The sequence below is a fragment of the Stenella coeruleoalba genome, assembly GCF_951394435.1.
Source record: "Stenella coeruleoalba genome assembly, chromosome: 4".
In the NCBI taxonomy this organism is placed as follows: Eukaryota; Metazoa; Chordata; class Mammalia; order Artiodactyla; family Delphinidae; genus Stenella; species Stenella coeruleoalba.
In genome coordinates, this window is record NC_137149.1 from 109,839,826 (window position 1) to 109,853,844 (window position 14,019).

At 34.4% G+C, this 14,019-nt stretch overlaps 2 protein-coding genes across 8 annotated transcripts in view; one reads left to right on the forward strand and one right to left on the reverse strand.

Annotated features, from left to right (window-relative positions):
* Positions 1–7,058, forward strand: part of THAP9 (THAP domain containing 9) — a 21,821-nt gene extending 14,763 nt beyond the window's left edge. For all 3 annotated transcript variants that reach the window (XM_079920636.1, XM_079920638.1, XM_079920637.1), the window contains one exon: positions 3,226–7,058. In XM_079920636.1, coding sequence (XP_079776762.1) covers positions 3,226–5,206 — 1,981 coding nt within the window. In that variant the 3' untranslated portion in view covers positions 5,207–7,058. The remainder of the gene's footprint in view (positions 1–3,225) is intronic.
* Positions 7,059–10,402: 3,344 nt separating this feature from the next.
* Positions 10,403–14,019, reverse strand: part of LIN54 (lin-54 DREAM MuvB core complex component) — a 76,214-nt gene continuing 72,597 nt past the window's right edge. For all 5 annotated transcript variants that reach the window (XM_079920591.1, XM_079920588.1, XM_079920592.1 and 2 more), the window contains one exon: positions 10,403–13,217. In XM_079920591.1, the coding sequence (XP_079776717.1) occupies positions 13,016–13,217 (202 nt within the window). In that variant the 3' untranslated portion in view covers positions 10,403–13,015. The remainder of the gene's footprint in view (positions 13,218–14,019) is intronic.

The window sequence follows — 14,019 nt, forward strand, 5'->3', positions numbered from 1 at the left end:
TTTTTCCCTCCATGATAATGGAGAAACAATTGTATGGATGACAGACCAAGCCAGACTTACATTTTAAAAAACCCTTGATTCAGTTAGATAGGTACCTCACTCACTCATTTCTAACTACTATTTCTTCAGTTCTTAGCTACTATCAGTCACCTCCCTAATTTTCTCTGTACTGAAGTTGGATCCTTTTTCAGTTCTCCCTTGAATTCTTTATGTCCAGAACCTTCCCACGGCTCTGCTTCTTATAATTCCAGAGCTTTGGGTCTTTAAGGTAGTTTGTTTTCACAACTCCTTTGAAATAATGTCATAGCACATTCAGCTTTCCTAATTATAATAGTGATACATTTAGTATGATCTTAGTAGATTTTTTCTGTTTCTAATTTAATTTTCTATTTTGGTATTCATTGCAGTTTAGTAAATTAGCTCCCTGTATAGGTGAGTTGATGTGAGAGCTTCAGAAATAACCAAGACAGTGGGAGGAGCTAATAGTCTTAAAAAAGAACACCCAGCTCAGCATTATGGCTCTTCAGCACAATATTTTTCCTAAGCAGAGCTTTAAGCTACCCAAGTGACTCCCTCTAATTATTCCATAACTAAGCTAATGTTTAATTTAAAATATATCGATGAGTATGTCAATTATAATTGGTATAAACTGTCTGAAGGACAATTTGGGAATGTGAATTATATTTAAATTGACTCAATTATGTGCACCTGCGGCCCAAAACTTCTTTAAAAGTTGAGTTCATTTATTCTAATACATGCATAAGTAAATTTACCCCTGCATCCTACTCCTAGGAATTGCATAAATGACATAGATATGTATAAGTGTATGTGTGCCCACAAACACACATTGTGTTGCTCTTTGTATTGTTTAAAAATTAGAAACAACCTAAGTGTCCTTCAATACAGGTTGGTTCAATTATTTATGCTTTAGTTTTACTATGTGTACACTTAAAATATTGCTGTAGGTCAGTAGTTAAGAACATGCAAAAGTATGTCTATAACATTACTATAGTAAAGAAAAATAGGTTCAGTATAATTTTTGAAAATTATATCTAGTTATGTATACATAAAGAGATCTGGAAGAATGTCCCTGAAATATTAAGTGATTTTTAAAAAATATCTATTTATTTATTTATTGGAGTGTAGCTGATTTACAATGCTATATTGTTTCAGGTGTACAGGAAGGTGATTTAGATATACATATATATATTCTTTTTGGGATTCTTTTCCATTTTCAGTTATTACAAGATATTGAATATAGTTCCCTGTGCTATACAATAGGCCCTGGTTGTTTCTCTATTTTATATATAGTGGTGTGTATCTGCTAATCCCAAATTCCTAATTTATCCCTCCGGGCCCCCACCCCGTGCCACCCCTTTGGTAACCATGCGTTTGTTTTCTATGTCTTTGAGTCTATTTTTGTTTTGTAAATAAGTTCATGTATTAACAGTGATTTTTACTTTTTTGCACTTTACTATATTCTTTCAGTATTTTAAAAAATGGATGTGTCATTTTATACAATCAGAAAAAGGTTTTTTTCATTTTGAGTGGGGGAAAAAAGTTGGTTTGAGAGAGAAATCAGTCACTTCCCTACAACACTAAAAACTTGGTTTGAGTGTTTCTACTCTCAGTTTTAAAAACTTAAAAAGAAAAAATCAACAAGTCCACATATTTTTCTGCCTGAGAAACATCATTCTAGTAGTTGTGGATATTAAGATACCATTTAATTTTCATTTAAAAAGCAAGCTCACCGGAACATAAGCTTTTTTAACCTATTTAAACTAGAACTTTTACCTTGAAGCATTAAGTAGTTTCATTAGATACTTACTGCATATGTAACACATTTAGCATCTTTAGTGTTCGAGAATCCTACTGCAAAAGAATAAATTTTAAACAACTGATTAAAATTTGGTGACACACTTGAAAAGGCTTTTCAATGTACTAGTGGGCTGTAGCACCCTGGTGGAGAGCCACTATTCTGTTTTCTCATTGTCTTATTATTTTGCCCTGTTTTTAAATATAAACAACTGATTAATACTTTTGTCTCCTAAATAGTCAGAGTATGTCTTTTGCATTCTGTAACTGTGTTTTTCAGATCTGTTAGTGCATCTTGAAATCAATTTAGTGGGTCATAAGTGGCATTAAATTTTGTATATACATTTATATACACACGTATATTTGTACCTGGCATATAGTAAGGGTAGATTGTGTTCATGAAACTTCTTGGTTGCAGCAAAATATTTGGAAAGCCCTGTCCTGAAATACTTCTGGAAGTACATTAAAATTTCTATTAAATAGAGATGGCTGTCCAGGAAGAAACCTTGGCAGCCTAGAATATAGCCCCAAAATCAGAAATTCAACCTTAAAAAAAAAAAGTCATTTGAGTTATAAAAGTAAACTTCAGTGAAGATGAACACTTCAGTCTACCTCAGAATCCATTTAGTCTTATTTTAGACAATTATTAAACTTGGCTACTTCCTTTCCTGATCTATAACAAATTAGAAAGTGTAAATTAGAACTGAGTGAAAAGAATTCTGTTAGTGACAGACACTAACAGAAATAGAAAAGAATAATCAGCAGTTTGGGAAGATCAAAGAAATACTATGAAAGAACTCCTAAGATAAAGATAATAGTGTAGGTACTTTGGATAGGAGCAAACAGATGCAGACACTCTATTGCCCCAAAGGGCATAATTCGAAGAGCAGTGAGAAAAAGCACTGAACAAGGGCCTCAGGAAAGCTGGTTTTCACATTTGTGCATGACTAGCAGCACAACATGGGCCAGGCAACTTAACCTCTCCCTCTTCCTCCCAGTTTCCTCATCTATAAAATGGGGTAGATGTACTAGCTGTTCTCAGTTTCCTTCCCCCTCAACAGTTTTCTCATCTCAGTGAATGTACAGGTAAGACTGGTTTATGATCTAAATTACAAACACATCAATGAGAACAAACTGGGTAATTGATTTTTATTAAGAAGTGAGTAAGAAGTTAAAAATGTGGTATGTTTGCATCTTCAGTTGCTATTCTGTGTTTCTAAGTTTCTCTATTATCTATTTTATCATAACTATGAATATATGCTTGAAATGTTGATAGAATTTGGCTACTATACTTGGCTTTATTTCAACAGCGATTTGAGGCTACTTTAGTAGAAAATGTCATTTAAGGCATTTTCCCTTTTTTAATTTCTTCATTTGTGTTTTATGTTTTTCATTTTTTACATTTTCTAGATGGCTGTCCAAATGCAAACCCGGTCCAGGTTTCAGCAGCAACGTTTTTTCTTTTCTTCAACGAAAAGTAGAGAATGGAGACCAGCTATATCAGTATTGTTCACTGATAATAAAAGGTATATCTCTCAAGCAACAACTTCAGTGGGACCCCAGCAGTCACCATTTGCTAGGGTTTATGGACTTTGGTCTTGGCAAACTTGATGCTGATGAAACGCCACTTGCCTCAGAAACTATTTTGCTTATGGCAGTGGGTATTTCTGGTCACTGGAGGACACCTCTTGGTTATTTTTTTGTAAACAGGGCGTCTGGATATTTGCAAGCTCAGCTGCTTCGTCTGACGATTGGCAAACTGAGTGACATAGGGATCACAGTTCTAGCTGTCACGTCTGATGCTACAGCTCACAGTGTTCAGATGGCAAAAGCATTGGGGATACATCTTGATGGAGACAACATGAAGTGTACATTTCAGCATCCTTCATCTTCTAGTCAACAGATTGCATACTTCTTTGATTCTTGCCACTTGCTTAGATTAATAAGAAATGCATTTCAGAATTTTCAAAGCATTCAGTTCATTAATGGCACAGCACACTGGCAGCACCTTGTGGGGTTAGCAGCACTAGAGGAACAGGAATTATCAAATATGGAGAGAATCCCAAGAAAACTTGCAAATTTGAAGAACCACATACTGAAAATGAATTGTGCTGCCCAACTCTTCAGTGAGAGCGTGGCCAGCGCGTTAGAATGTTTGCTGTCATTAGGCCTGCCTCCTTTTCAAAACTGTATTGGTACCATCCAGTTCTTACGCTTAATTAACAATCTGTTTGACATCTTTAATAGTAGGAACTATTATGGAAAGGGACTTAAAGGACCTCTATTACCCGAAACTTTTAATAAAATCAACCATGTGTTAATTGAAGCCAAGACTATTTTTGTTACGTTATCTGACATTAGCAATAATCAAATAATTAAAGGTAAGCGAAAACTGGGATTCCTGGGATTTTTGCTTAATGCTGAGAGCTTAAAATGGCTCTACCAAAATTACGTTTCCCCAAAAGTCATGCCTTTTCCATATCTTCTGACTTACAAATTCAGTCAAGATCATCTGGAATTATTTCTAAAGATGCTTAGACAGGTATTGGTAACCAGTTCTAACCCTACCTGCATGGCATTCCAGAAAGCTTACCATAATTTGGAGACCAGATACAGATTACAAGATGAGGTTTTTCTAGGTGAAGTAAGCATCCTTGACATTTCAGTTGCTCGAAGGACGGACTTGGCCCTTTGGACAGTTCAGCGTCAGTATGGTATCAGCGTTATAAAGACTCTTTTTCGCAAAGAGGATATTTGCCAAGACTGGTCTGACTGTTCGCTAAGTGAGGCATTACTAGACCTGTCAGATCATAGGCAAAATCTTACCTGGTGTGCTAGTTATATTGCAAATAAGTTATCAGCTCTTTTAACATGTGAGGACTGCATCAGTGCACTATATGCATCAGATCTCAAATCCTCTAAAATTGGATCACTGTTATGTGTTAAAAAGGAAAATGGCTTGCATTTCCCTTCAGAAAGTTTGTGCCGAGTCATAGATATTTGTGAGCGAGTCGTAAGAACCCATTCAAGGATGGCAGTTTATGAACTACTACTTCCTAAACAGAGGGAATTTTATCTTCAGCAAAAAATATTACATGAGCTTTCCGGGCATATTTATCTTTTTGTAGATTTAGATAAGCATCTCTTTGATGGAGAAGTGTGTGCCATCAATCACTTTGTAAAGTTACTAAAGGACATCATAATCTGTTTCTTAAAGGTCAGAGCTAAAGGTGTAACTCAGTACCCTTTAAAACACCATTCAGAAAGAAGTGAAACGAAAACTTTGTCAAGGAAACACTGGTCATCTTTACAGAATTACAAATGTTCAAGTTTTGCTAATACCAATAAATACAGGCATTTGCTAAGGAACGACGGCTGTCTGTTCAAATGAAGGACCTAAAATATATTAAAATTTTTATTAAAAACAATTGGTCAACATTTACTTTAAAATTCAACTTACTATATTTTTCAAATTGACCATTCTGCAGAGTGGACAAGTTTGTGGTTCCGACTTAGGAATTTCTATCATGCGTATTATCAAATCTGCTCGGACTTTGGTGGAGCTTGCAAGCATTTCAGAGTTACCCAAAATGTAGAAAGCAGTAAGTCAGTCAGTAGGAACAGACTAGCCAACAGGTGCTGTCTTTGAATTTACTGTTATACGACTGAGTAATCTGACTGGACATACTTCGAAAACAAGGGAGAATAATGACGAGGAGTCACCAAAACATCGACCCTTTTTATAAAGACTACATTCCCTAAAAGAGCTTTGGTTTTCAGCTCTTAAGAATGTTAACACTAAAAAAAAAGAAAAAAAATAGAATGCCTACCAAACCTTGAATATAATCTTTACTTACACATGAAAATTAGGCTAAATTAAACATCAAACACCACCACCATCAAAATCCTTTTGCTGGGGTACCCTAAAATAGAAATCATTATGCTTTATCAGGCAGAAGGTAAACACGAGCCATGAGATGATTCCTTGTGCTGCAACCAAGCTGGGAAATGTTGTCTGGGGAATACATAGGAGATGTAATCTTCACAGTCCATTGTCTCTGGACTTCAAAATACTACTTTCAAGTAATAAAATAGAGTGGATACTTACTTGACTCCTGTTGGAGGAGCGCAGTGCTCATCAGAGAATGAAAAGAAGCCCTTATTTCAACTTCTCTTTCTGAAGAGGAAAATAATGAAACATATTTTCAGTGTTGAATAATGGCATTTCATAGCATGTGATTAATAAATTGGAAAAAGATGGTCAGTTGAGTCAATGAGAGTGAAAAAATTTGTCTTAATTACATAATGAGTTTTTTCAGAAATTTAGCTTAAATAATCTGAAGACGGAAACATACTAAGAACGATATTCTCCATTCTCTAATACCCAGATCTGAAACGATAAATAGAAAAACATTTGTTTCACAAATGGGAGTATTTTAATGGAAAAAGAAGAAACAAGCACATTTTTCGCCTGTGTATGTAAAATATCTACTCTTATTGTCATTGAGTGAATGTTCACAAAGTACAGTTAATATGAAAACTTAAAGTTGTAAAAGACTAATGAGTAGGTGAAAGTTTAGTTTTATTAGTTGAAATTCCCCTTAAATAGTGTATTTTGATATATTTCTGCTGGTTCTACCTCAAACAACGGCTTCAATTCTGAAATGTAACCAGAGTTGTACTGTACTACATTTTATAAGGGGCTATTGCTGAGAAGTCTAAATATTGTGGGTTTTGTTTTGTTTGCAATAGAATGAGTTTAGATGCGCTGGGATAAATCTTATTTAAAGGAAGCCTGTTTATAGATCACCACCTTTATCTTATTGCTTATATGAATCCAAGTTTTGTACTTGATCTTTACTTAAAATTAGGTTCATATCTGTAGCGTCTTATGTTCTTTGCTGTTACATTTCACTCACGTCCTATATATTCTGTAATTTCTTAAAATAGTGTTTTGCGCTGTTTAAGTGCTGGATAAATTGGACAAACTTTGAAGACAAGAATCTTTCCATCACTGCCATTAGCACAGTTAATTGCTCTTGCCCTAGTGAAGTGGTACAAGTGTGATGTCAGATTTACTTGGTATGATATGCTTGACAGTGAAATTTTTTAAATAAATTATTTGTTCATATTTGATTAGGGTAATTTAGTTTACAATTTCTACTCAGCACCCTTGTTCTTTTTTTTTTTTTTCCCCCTTCGGAGAAAACAAACATTCCTTTCAGAAATTTATTCTTCTTACTTTCAACAAATAGTGCTGGATATGCACATGCAAAGAGGTTAACTCTAAATGGAACAAAGACCCAAATGTAAGAGGTACAACTGTAAAACTCTTAGAATAAAATAGAGTATATCTTGGAGACTTGGATTAGGCAATAGTTTCTTAGATATGACACCAAAAGCACAAGCAAAACAAAATAAATTGTAGTGCAGCAAAATTAAACACTTGTGCTTCAAAGGACACCATCAAGAAAGTGAAAGACAACACACAGAAAATTTTTGCAAATCATATATCTGATAAAGGACTTGTATCTAGAGTATACAAAGAACAATAATAAAGGACAAATAACCCTAATTTTTAAATGGGTAAAAAATATGAATAGTTATTCTTCAAAGGAGACACACAAATGGCCTGTAATACATGAGTATGTGCTCAATAAAATTAGCCGTCTGGGAAATGCAAAACAAAACCACAGTGACATGTCACATCACACCCACTAGGATGGCTGTAATAAAAACGACAGGTAACAAGTGTTGGCAAGAATGTCGATAAACTGGAACCCTCATACAATGTTGGTGGGAATGCACACTTTGGAAAACAGCCTGGCAGTTCTTCAAAAGGTTAGTTAAATGTAGAATTGCCATGTGACCCAGCAGTTCTACCAAGGGGCATACACCCAAGAGAAATGTACAAATTTCATAGCAGCATTATAATAGCTAAAAAATGTCCAACTGATGAATGGGTAAATAAAAAATGTGTTGTACCCATACAGTGGGTCACATGGTAAGTGTATGTTTTACTTTATAACACACTGCCTGAACTGTTTTTTTTGCAAAGTGATGTACCACCATGCAGTACTTCAACCAGTTATGTATGAAAAGTTCTAGTTCTTCTGCTTCCTCCCTAGCTCTTGGTATTGTCAGGGTTTTGTTTTGAATTAGCCATTCTAATGGGTGTGCAGTGATACGTCACTGTGGCTTTCAGTTCCATTTTTCTAATAACTAATGATGCTGAACATCTTTTCATAGGCTTATGTGCCATTCACAGTCTTCTTAGGTGAAATGTCTGTTCAAGTCTTTTCCCCATATTTTAAGGAAGGTTGGTTGTTTTCTTATTGAATGTTAGTTATATATTCTGGATACAAGTGCATTATCAAATGAGTCCTGCAAATACCTTCTCCCAGTCTGTGGCTTTTTATTTTTACTGAGGTGTAGTTGATGTACAGTATTAGTTTAAGGTGTACAACATAGTGGGTCACAATTTTTAAAGGTTATAATGTGGCTTTTACTTTTTCAGTGTTTTGAAGAACAGACATTAATTTTGATAAGTCTAATTTATTGACTCTTTTTTCTTTTAGGGATCATACTTCTTAGTTTCGTCTAAACCAAAGACACAGATTTTTCTTCCTGTTTTCTTGTAGGTATTTTGCAGTTTTAGGTTTTGCATTTAGGTTATGATCTATTTTCAGTTGATTTTGGTGTGTGGTATAAGTTCATATTTTCACATATTGATGGTATCCCAGCACCATTTGTTAAAGGGCTATCCTTTTCCAGTGAATTACCTTTGATCCCTTGTCAAAAACTGACCACATAAATATGGATCTATTTCTGGGCTCTCTATTCTGTTCCCTTGATCCATGGATCTTTCATCAATACCACATTATCTTGATTAGCCTTATATAAGTCTTGAAGTCAAGTAGGAATCCTCAAACTTTGTTGTTGTTTTTTTTTTTTTGTGGTACCCAGGCCTCTCACTGTTGTGGCCTCTCCCATTGCGGAGCACAGGCTCCGGACGCGCAGGCTCAGCGGCCATGGCTCACGGGCCCAGCTGCTCTGCAGCATGTGGGATCTTCCCGGACCGGGGCACGAACCCGTGTTCCCTGCATCGGCAGGCGGACTCTCAACCACTGCGCCACCAGGGAAGCCCAAACTTTGTTCTTTTTAAAAAAAAGTTTGGCTATTCTAGTACCTTTCCATATAAATTTTATAATCAGCTTGTTTTTACAAAAATTCCTGCTGGGATTTTGACTGGAGTTACGTTGAATCTATAGATTAATTTGGGGAGAGATGATATCTTAATAACATTTAATGTTCCAATCCATGAATACGATAATATGTATATATTTTTGAAGGTCGTCTTTGATTTTTTTAAATCAATGTTTTTCTACATTTCACATACAGATCTTATACATATTTTTGTACATTTCATGTTTTGTGGTGCTACTATAAATGCTAATTTTAGAATTTCAGTTTCTAAGTGTTCATTGCTACTACATAGAAATACACTTTTGCATACTAATGTTGCTAAACCCACTTATTAGTTCTGGTACCTTTTTATTAAGATCCTTTGACTTTCCTATATAAGCAACCACATCACACCATCCACAAATAGATACTGTCATATTTATTCATTCCCAATCTATAATTTTTGTTAAAAAATTTTTTATTGTACAGTGACCTCAGACACAACGTTTTAGAGGAGGGTTTTGTTCCCAATCTTAGGGGGAAGCATTCAGTCTTCACTATTCATATGATGTTAGCTGTAGGCTTTTTTGGTTGAGGATCCCTTCTATTCCTAATTTGCTGAAGAGCTTTTTTTTTTTTTTTTAATCATAAATGGGTGTTGAATTTTGTCAGAGGATTTTCTGCACCTTTTTGGAAAAAAAACTTTTTGAGAGATAATTTACATACCACAGTATTCACCCTTTTAAAGCATATAATCTAGTAGTACTTGGTATATTCAAAAGGTGGTTTTCTGCAATTTTTGAGATGGTCATGTAGTTTTTGTTTTGTATGCTGACACACTGAACTACATGGATTTCTTTGAATGTTGGGTCAACTTTTTATTTCTGGGATAAACCCAACCTAGTCATGATGGTTTTTTTTTTTTTTTACATATTGCCAGATTTCATTTACTAATATACTAAACTACAGAGTTACACTAAAGTCTGTGGCTTTAAACATTACCCTGCATATACCCTTATGGCTTTTGAATAAACTAAAAATGCCTTAAATGCTTTCATAAGACAATTTTTAAACAAAATTTTAATTAAAGCCTTTATATCTTAACATCTTATAAAATCACTTGGATTATAAAAAGCTCACATTTGGTCTATAGATAAGGACAAAATGTGCATTAAAGAAGCCCTAACAAGGAAAAAAAAGTCCTAAGTTATTTACATAATGAAAAATAACTACAATAGTCAAGGCTTTCTAGCTGGTTGGCTTCCCTCTCCTTTGGGCTGCTGCTCCAGAATTCCTTTATAAAACACATAAGGGATGCAATATGATCACAGGGCTGGAGGTCCTGGTTTGAAGCTGCATTTACATAAGAAGCATTCATTTTCTTAGCTATTTGTGTTATAAAATAATAAAAATAGAAAACTTTTCTAAAGGTATTTTTATTCACATTTTACATAAGACTGAGAAAATGTCAGTTGTCCATATCAAAGAATGGGGAAGCCAAAACAGTAGTCTCTCCCCCAAGGTCACTGCTCCGCTTGTTTTTTTTACCTGTAACATTAAGTTTCTGTTTCCCATAATAGTCCAGAGGTAAGACCTACAGGTTGCTTTTAGTTCTTGAGAGAAAAGGAAATTAAGAAAGGTGCTCATCATAAGAACATCAAACATTAAGAGAAAAGAGTTTCTGCCCTTAAAAGAAACAGTGGAAAAAAGACAAGACATATTCTCATTTCAAAGCAATTTATAGTTAATGATAACTGGGCAAAATGATAGATTTATTTTTTAGTTGTGTGCTTTCAGAAGTAATGTCAAATTTACTTAATAGCAGATATTTTAAAAGGTTTCTTGCATCTTAAATGGTTAAAAGTGGTGTTATTAAAGAAAAAATGCAAACCCTTTTTTTACAGAATAGTATAAATGTTTATTTTCTGTATGATTTACTTTGCTGTCCTGTTTTTACAATATAGAAAAGTGTATTCTTTGAATAGCTCTAGTAAATATAAATTTAATCTTTCTACTTTGGGATGTAAATAGAGCTAAAAAATTATATACCCAACCCTCCCCAAATAGTCTTTTAAAATTGTTGAATTAATGTGGATATTAATCTTGTTCAGCAATTTGATGCAAATGCCTAAATACAAAAAGTTGTTTAGTAAGTACTACACAGGAAGGAAAAGTCTTAATACTTTAGATAGCTTCCTGAAAATCAGAAAAACTAGTAGCATTTGATTGCACCTTCAAATTTTTACAAGCAAAACATTCTCAAGCAATGCCATCATACATAATCTACAACTGTAATCCAAATTTCACAAACATTTTATGCACACTGTATATAAATACACATCACAAAGGTGCAATTAGAATTAAACACAGAATATATACAGAATGAACAAAGTTTAGGTTTAGACAAAAAAGGTACTGTAATCTTTTGAAAAATAACTTGATTAGATATTATTTTATCCTCTTACACTAGTTTACATTTTTACAAATTTTAATTAAACATACTAGATTGAGGTGCTAAGAATGTTTGCACTATCTACATTTAAAGTTACTGCACTATAATTTTATAAATCCAAATTTTAAAAGGAAGATGCTTAATGAATAACGGAATCTTTTTTGGATTACTTAATTTCTATTGCCTATATCTTGCATGTTCATATGAACATATATACACACTTAATACATACAACTATAGATTCCTTGTAGGAAATGTAATAATCATATACTACTAATTACTGAGGATTAAGGTACCTAGCAAAATGCCTGAATTCCAACATGGTTTTTTCTCATCATAAAATCCAGAGTCCTATTATAACAGGCTCTTAAATTCATAAAGCTTTTGAATTCTGAATTACTGAAAATGATTTAGGTTATCTTAGTAATTATATGAAAACACTCATTCCTTTAGCTAACCAAATCACTGGCTAAAAATAATGCCATAATAAGCTTCCCTTATAAAAAGAAATCCCACTACAATTTTGAAAGCTTTGTTAGGAGGCCCCTTTCAGTAAATCAAGTAAGAGTCATAGATTGGTTTGAAACATCTTAGTTCAAAAGTCTATAAAAAGAACTGTTTGTATAGATGAAAACTCCTTCTCTAAATTCATCTCTTAGAGCTTCAATATTCTTTATTTCTCCATCCAAGCCAAATTTGTTAACTGGTAATTATGTAAGGTTCTATTTTATCACTACATAATCACAATGTTTACTTCTATTCATATGCACCGCTCATTTTAATAGTACCCCTTAATCACTGACAGTTTATTATTTCAAATACATACCGCCTCCTTGAAAGAAAATGGAAACATCCCAGAGCATTTCTTAGTCACTTCTTATTATAGAAACAAATTGTCTGCCCTTTGAGAATTATTTTCTGTCCGTTAACACTTTATATGTTTTTTAAAAAAACAAAATAACTTTTTTAAAGTGTGCCTACAGAGTACTTCCCCTTCTGACAATTCCCAAAGTGACAACAGGATATATTCCAGAATCCACCCTAAAATGTTGATTTTTCTTAAAAAGATAGTGCTTTTCTAAACACAAAATGTCATTTGAATATGTTTCATAAGACATCGTTTATGTAGACATAATATCTGCTTATATTCTAGATCTAGTACCAAAGAATGACCGGGTAATACCAGTGCTTCTTTGGCTTTTTCTACTGGAACAAAGTCATACAACGCCATACATTATAAATTATATAATAGTAATTTATAAATGTTCTTTGTCAATAGAATGAGAAGGACAGAACATCTAGTTCTTAAGAAACCCAAGCAAATTAAAAATCCATATAATACAATAAAGAAAAATTCAATTTAGAAGGGGCATAAGCAGATTTAACTAAGATTTAAAATGTAATTTCCTCGTTTAAAATTTCTCCTCTTTCAATATTATAATTTCAGGTCTCACAAGACTGAATTAACAGTACAATAATTGTTAAACTATCTTCCAGAAAATCAAGTGTCCCTGCACCTTCAATTTTCTGTACAGTTCGATTTATCAGTCTTTTGTGCAAGAGTTAGCAATTCATGGCACAAGGGTCACTTTTTGCTTTTCCTGCAGAGTTGATGACGCTCATCAAACATCGCCCGAATTCCTCAAGTATCATCCGTTCAGCTGCTGCCTTTGATTTCCCCTTCTTGTCTGCCTGCTCTGCCTGGGCAAGAAGGCAATTACACGTGGCTTCAGCTACTTCCTTAGTGACAAACGTAAATGGCAATCTGAAATGATTTTTAAGAAAGAGAGAGATGATGATGGTGTTGAATAACAGCAAGAGTGGCTGACATTCTTTCACCTAGAAATCTCTGTCGACATTTTCACGATTCAGCAAGCACACTGAACATCACAGTATGTGCGATGAACAAAAGCACATCCCAGAGAGTTTTTAAAAAGTTAGACCTGGGCTTCCCTGGTGGTGCAGCAGTTAAGAATCCGCCTGCCAAGGCAGGGGCACGGGTTCGTGCCCCGGTCCGGGAAGATTCCACATGCCGCGGAGCGGCTAGGCCCATGAGCCATGGCCGCTGAGCCTGCGCGTCTGGAGCCTGTGCTCCGCAACGGGAGAGGCCACAACAGTGAGAGGCCCGCGTACCGCAAAAAAAAAAAAAAAAAAAAAAAAAATTATATATAACGTTTTACGTAAAATACATATAACCTAGACAAAGTTACCTGGTTAACATAAATGTAACTCTACATGTTAACTGGATACTGCTATAACAAAAGTCCTCCTGATTCATGTATATAAGCTCTGAGTGCAGTTTTTGTTTTATTTACTGTTGTTTCTGCACTGCCTACAACAGTGCCTGACACAGAAACACCCCATGAATGTTTGCTGAATGAATGAATAATATTGGAAATTGAAAGCACTATCTCCTGGACAACATGGAAAATAAAGCACTTTCCCATAGTCCCATATAATGTTTGTGGAAAAAAAAAAAGCGCACCAAAATTTTGCATTATTCCATGATATCAAAAACGAAACAACAGGGACACCCAATGCTGTTCTGTACATGGAGTTTATTCATA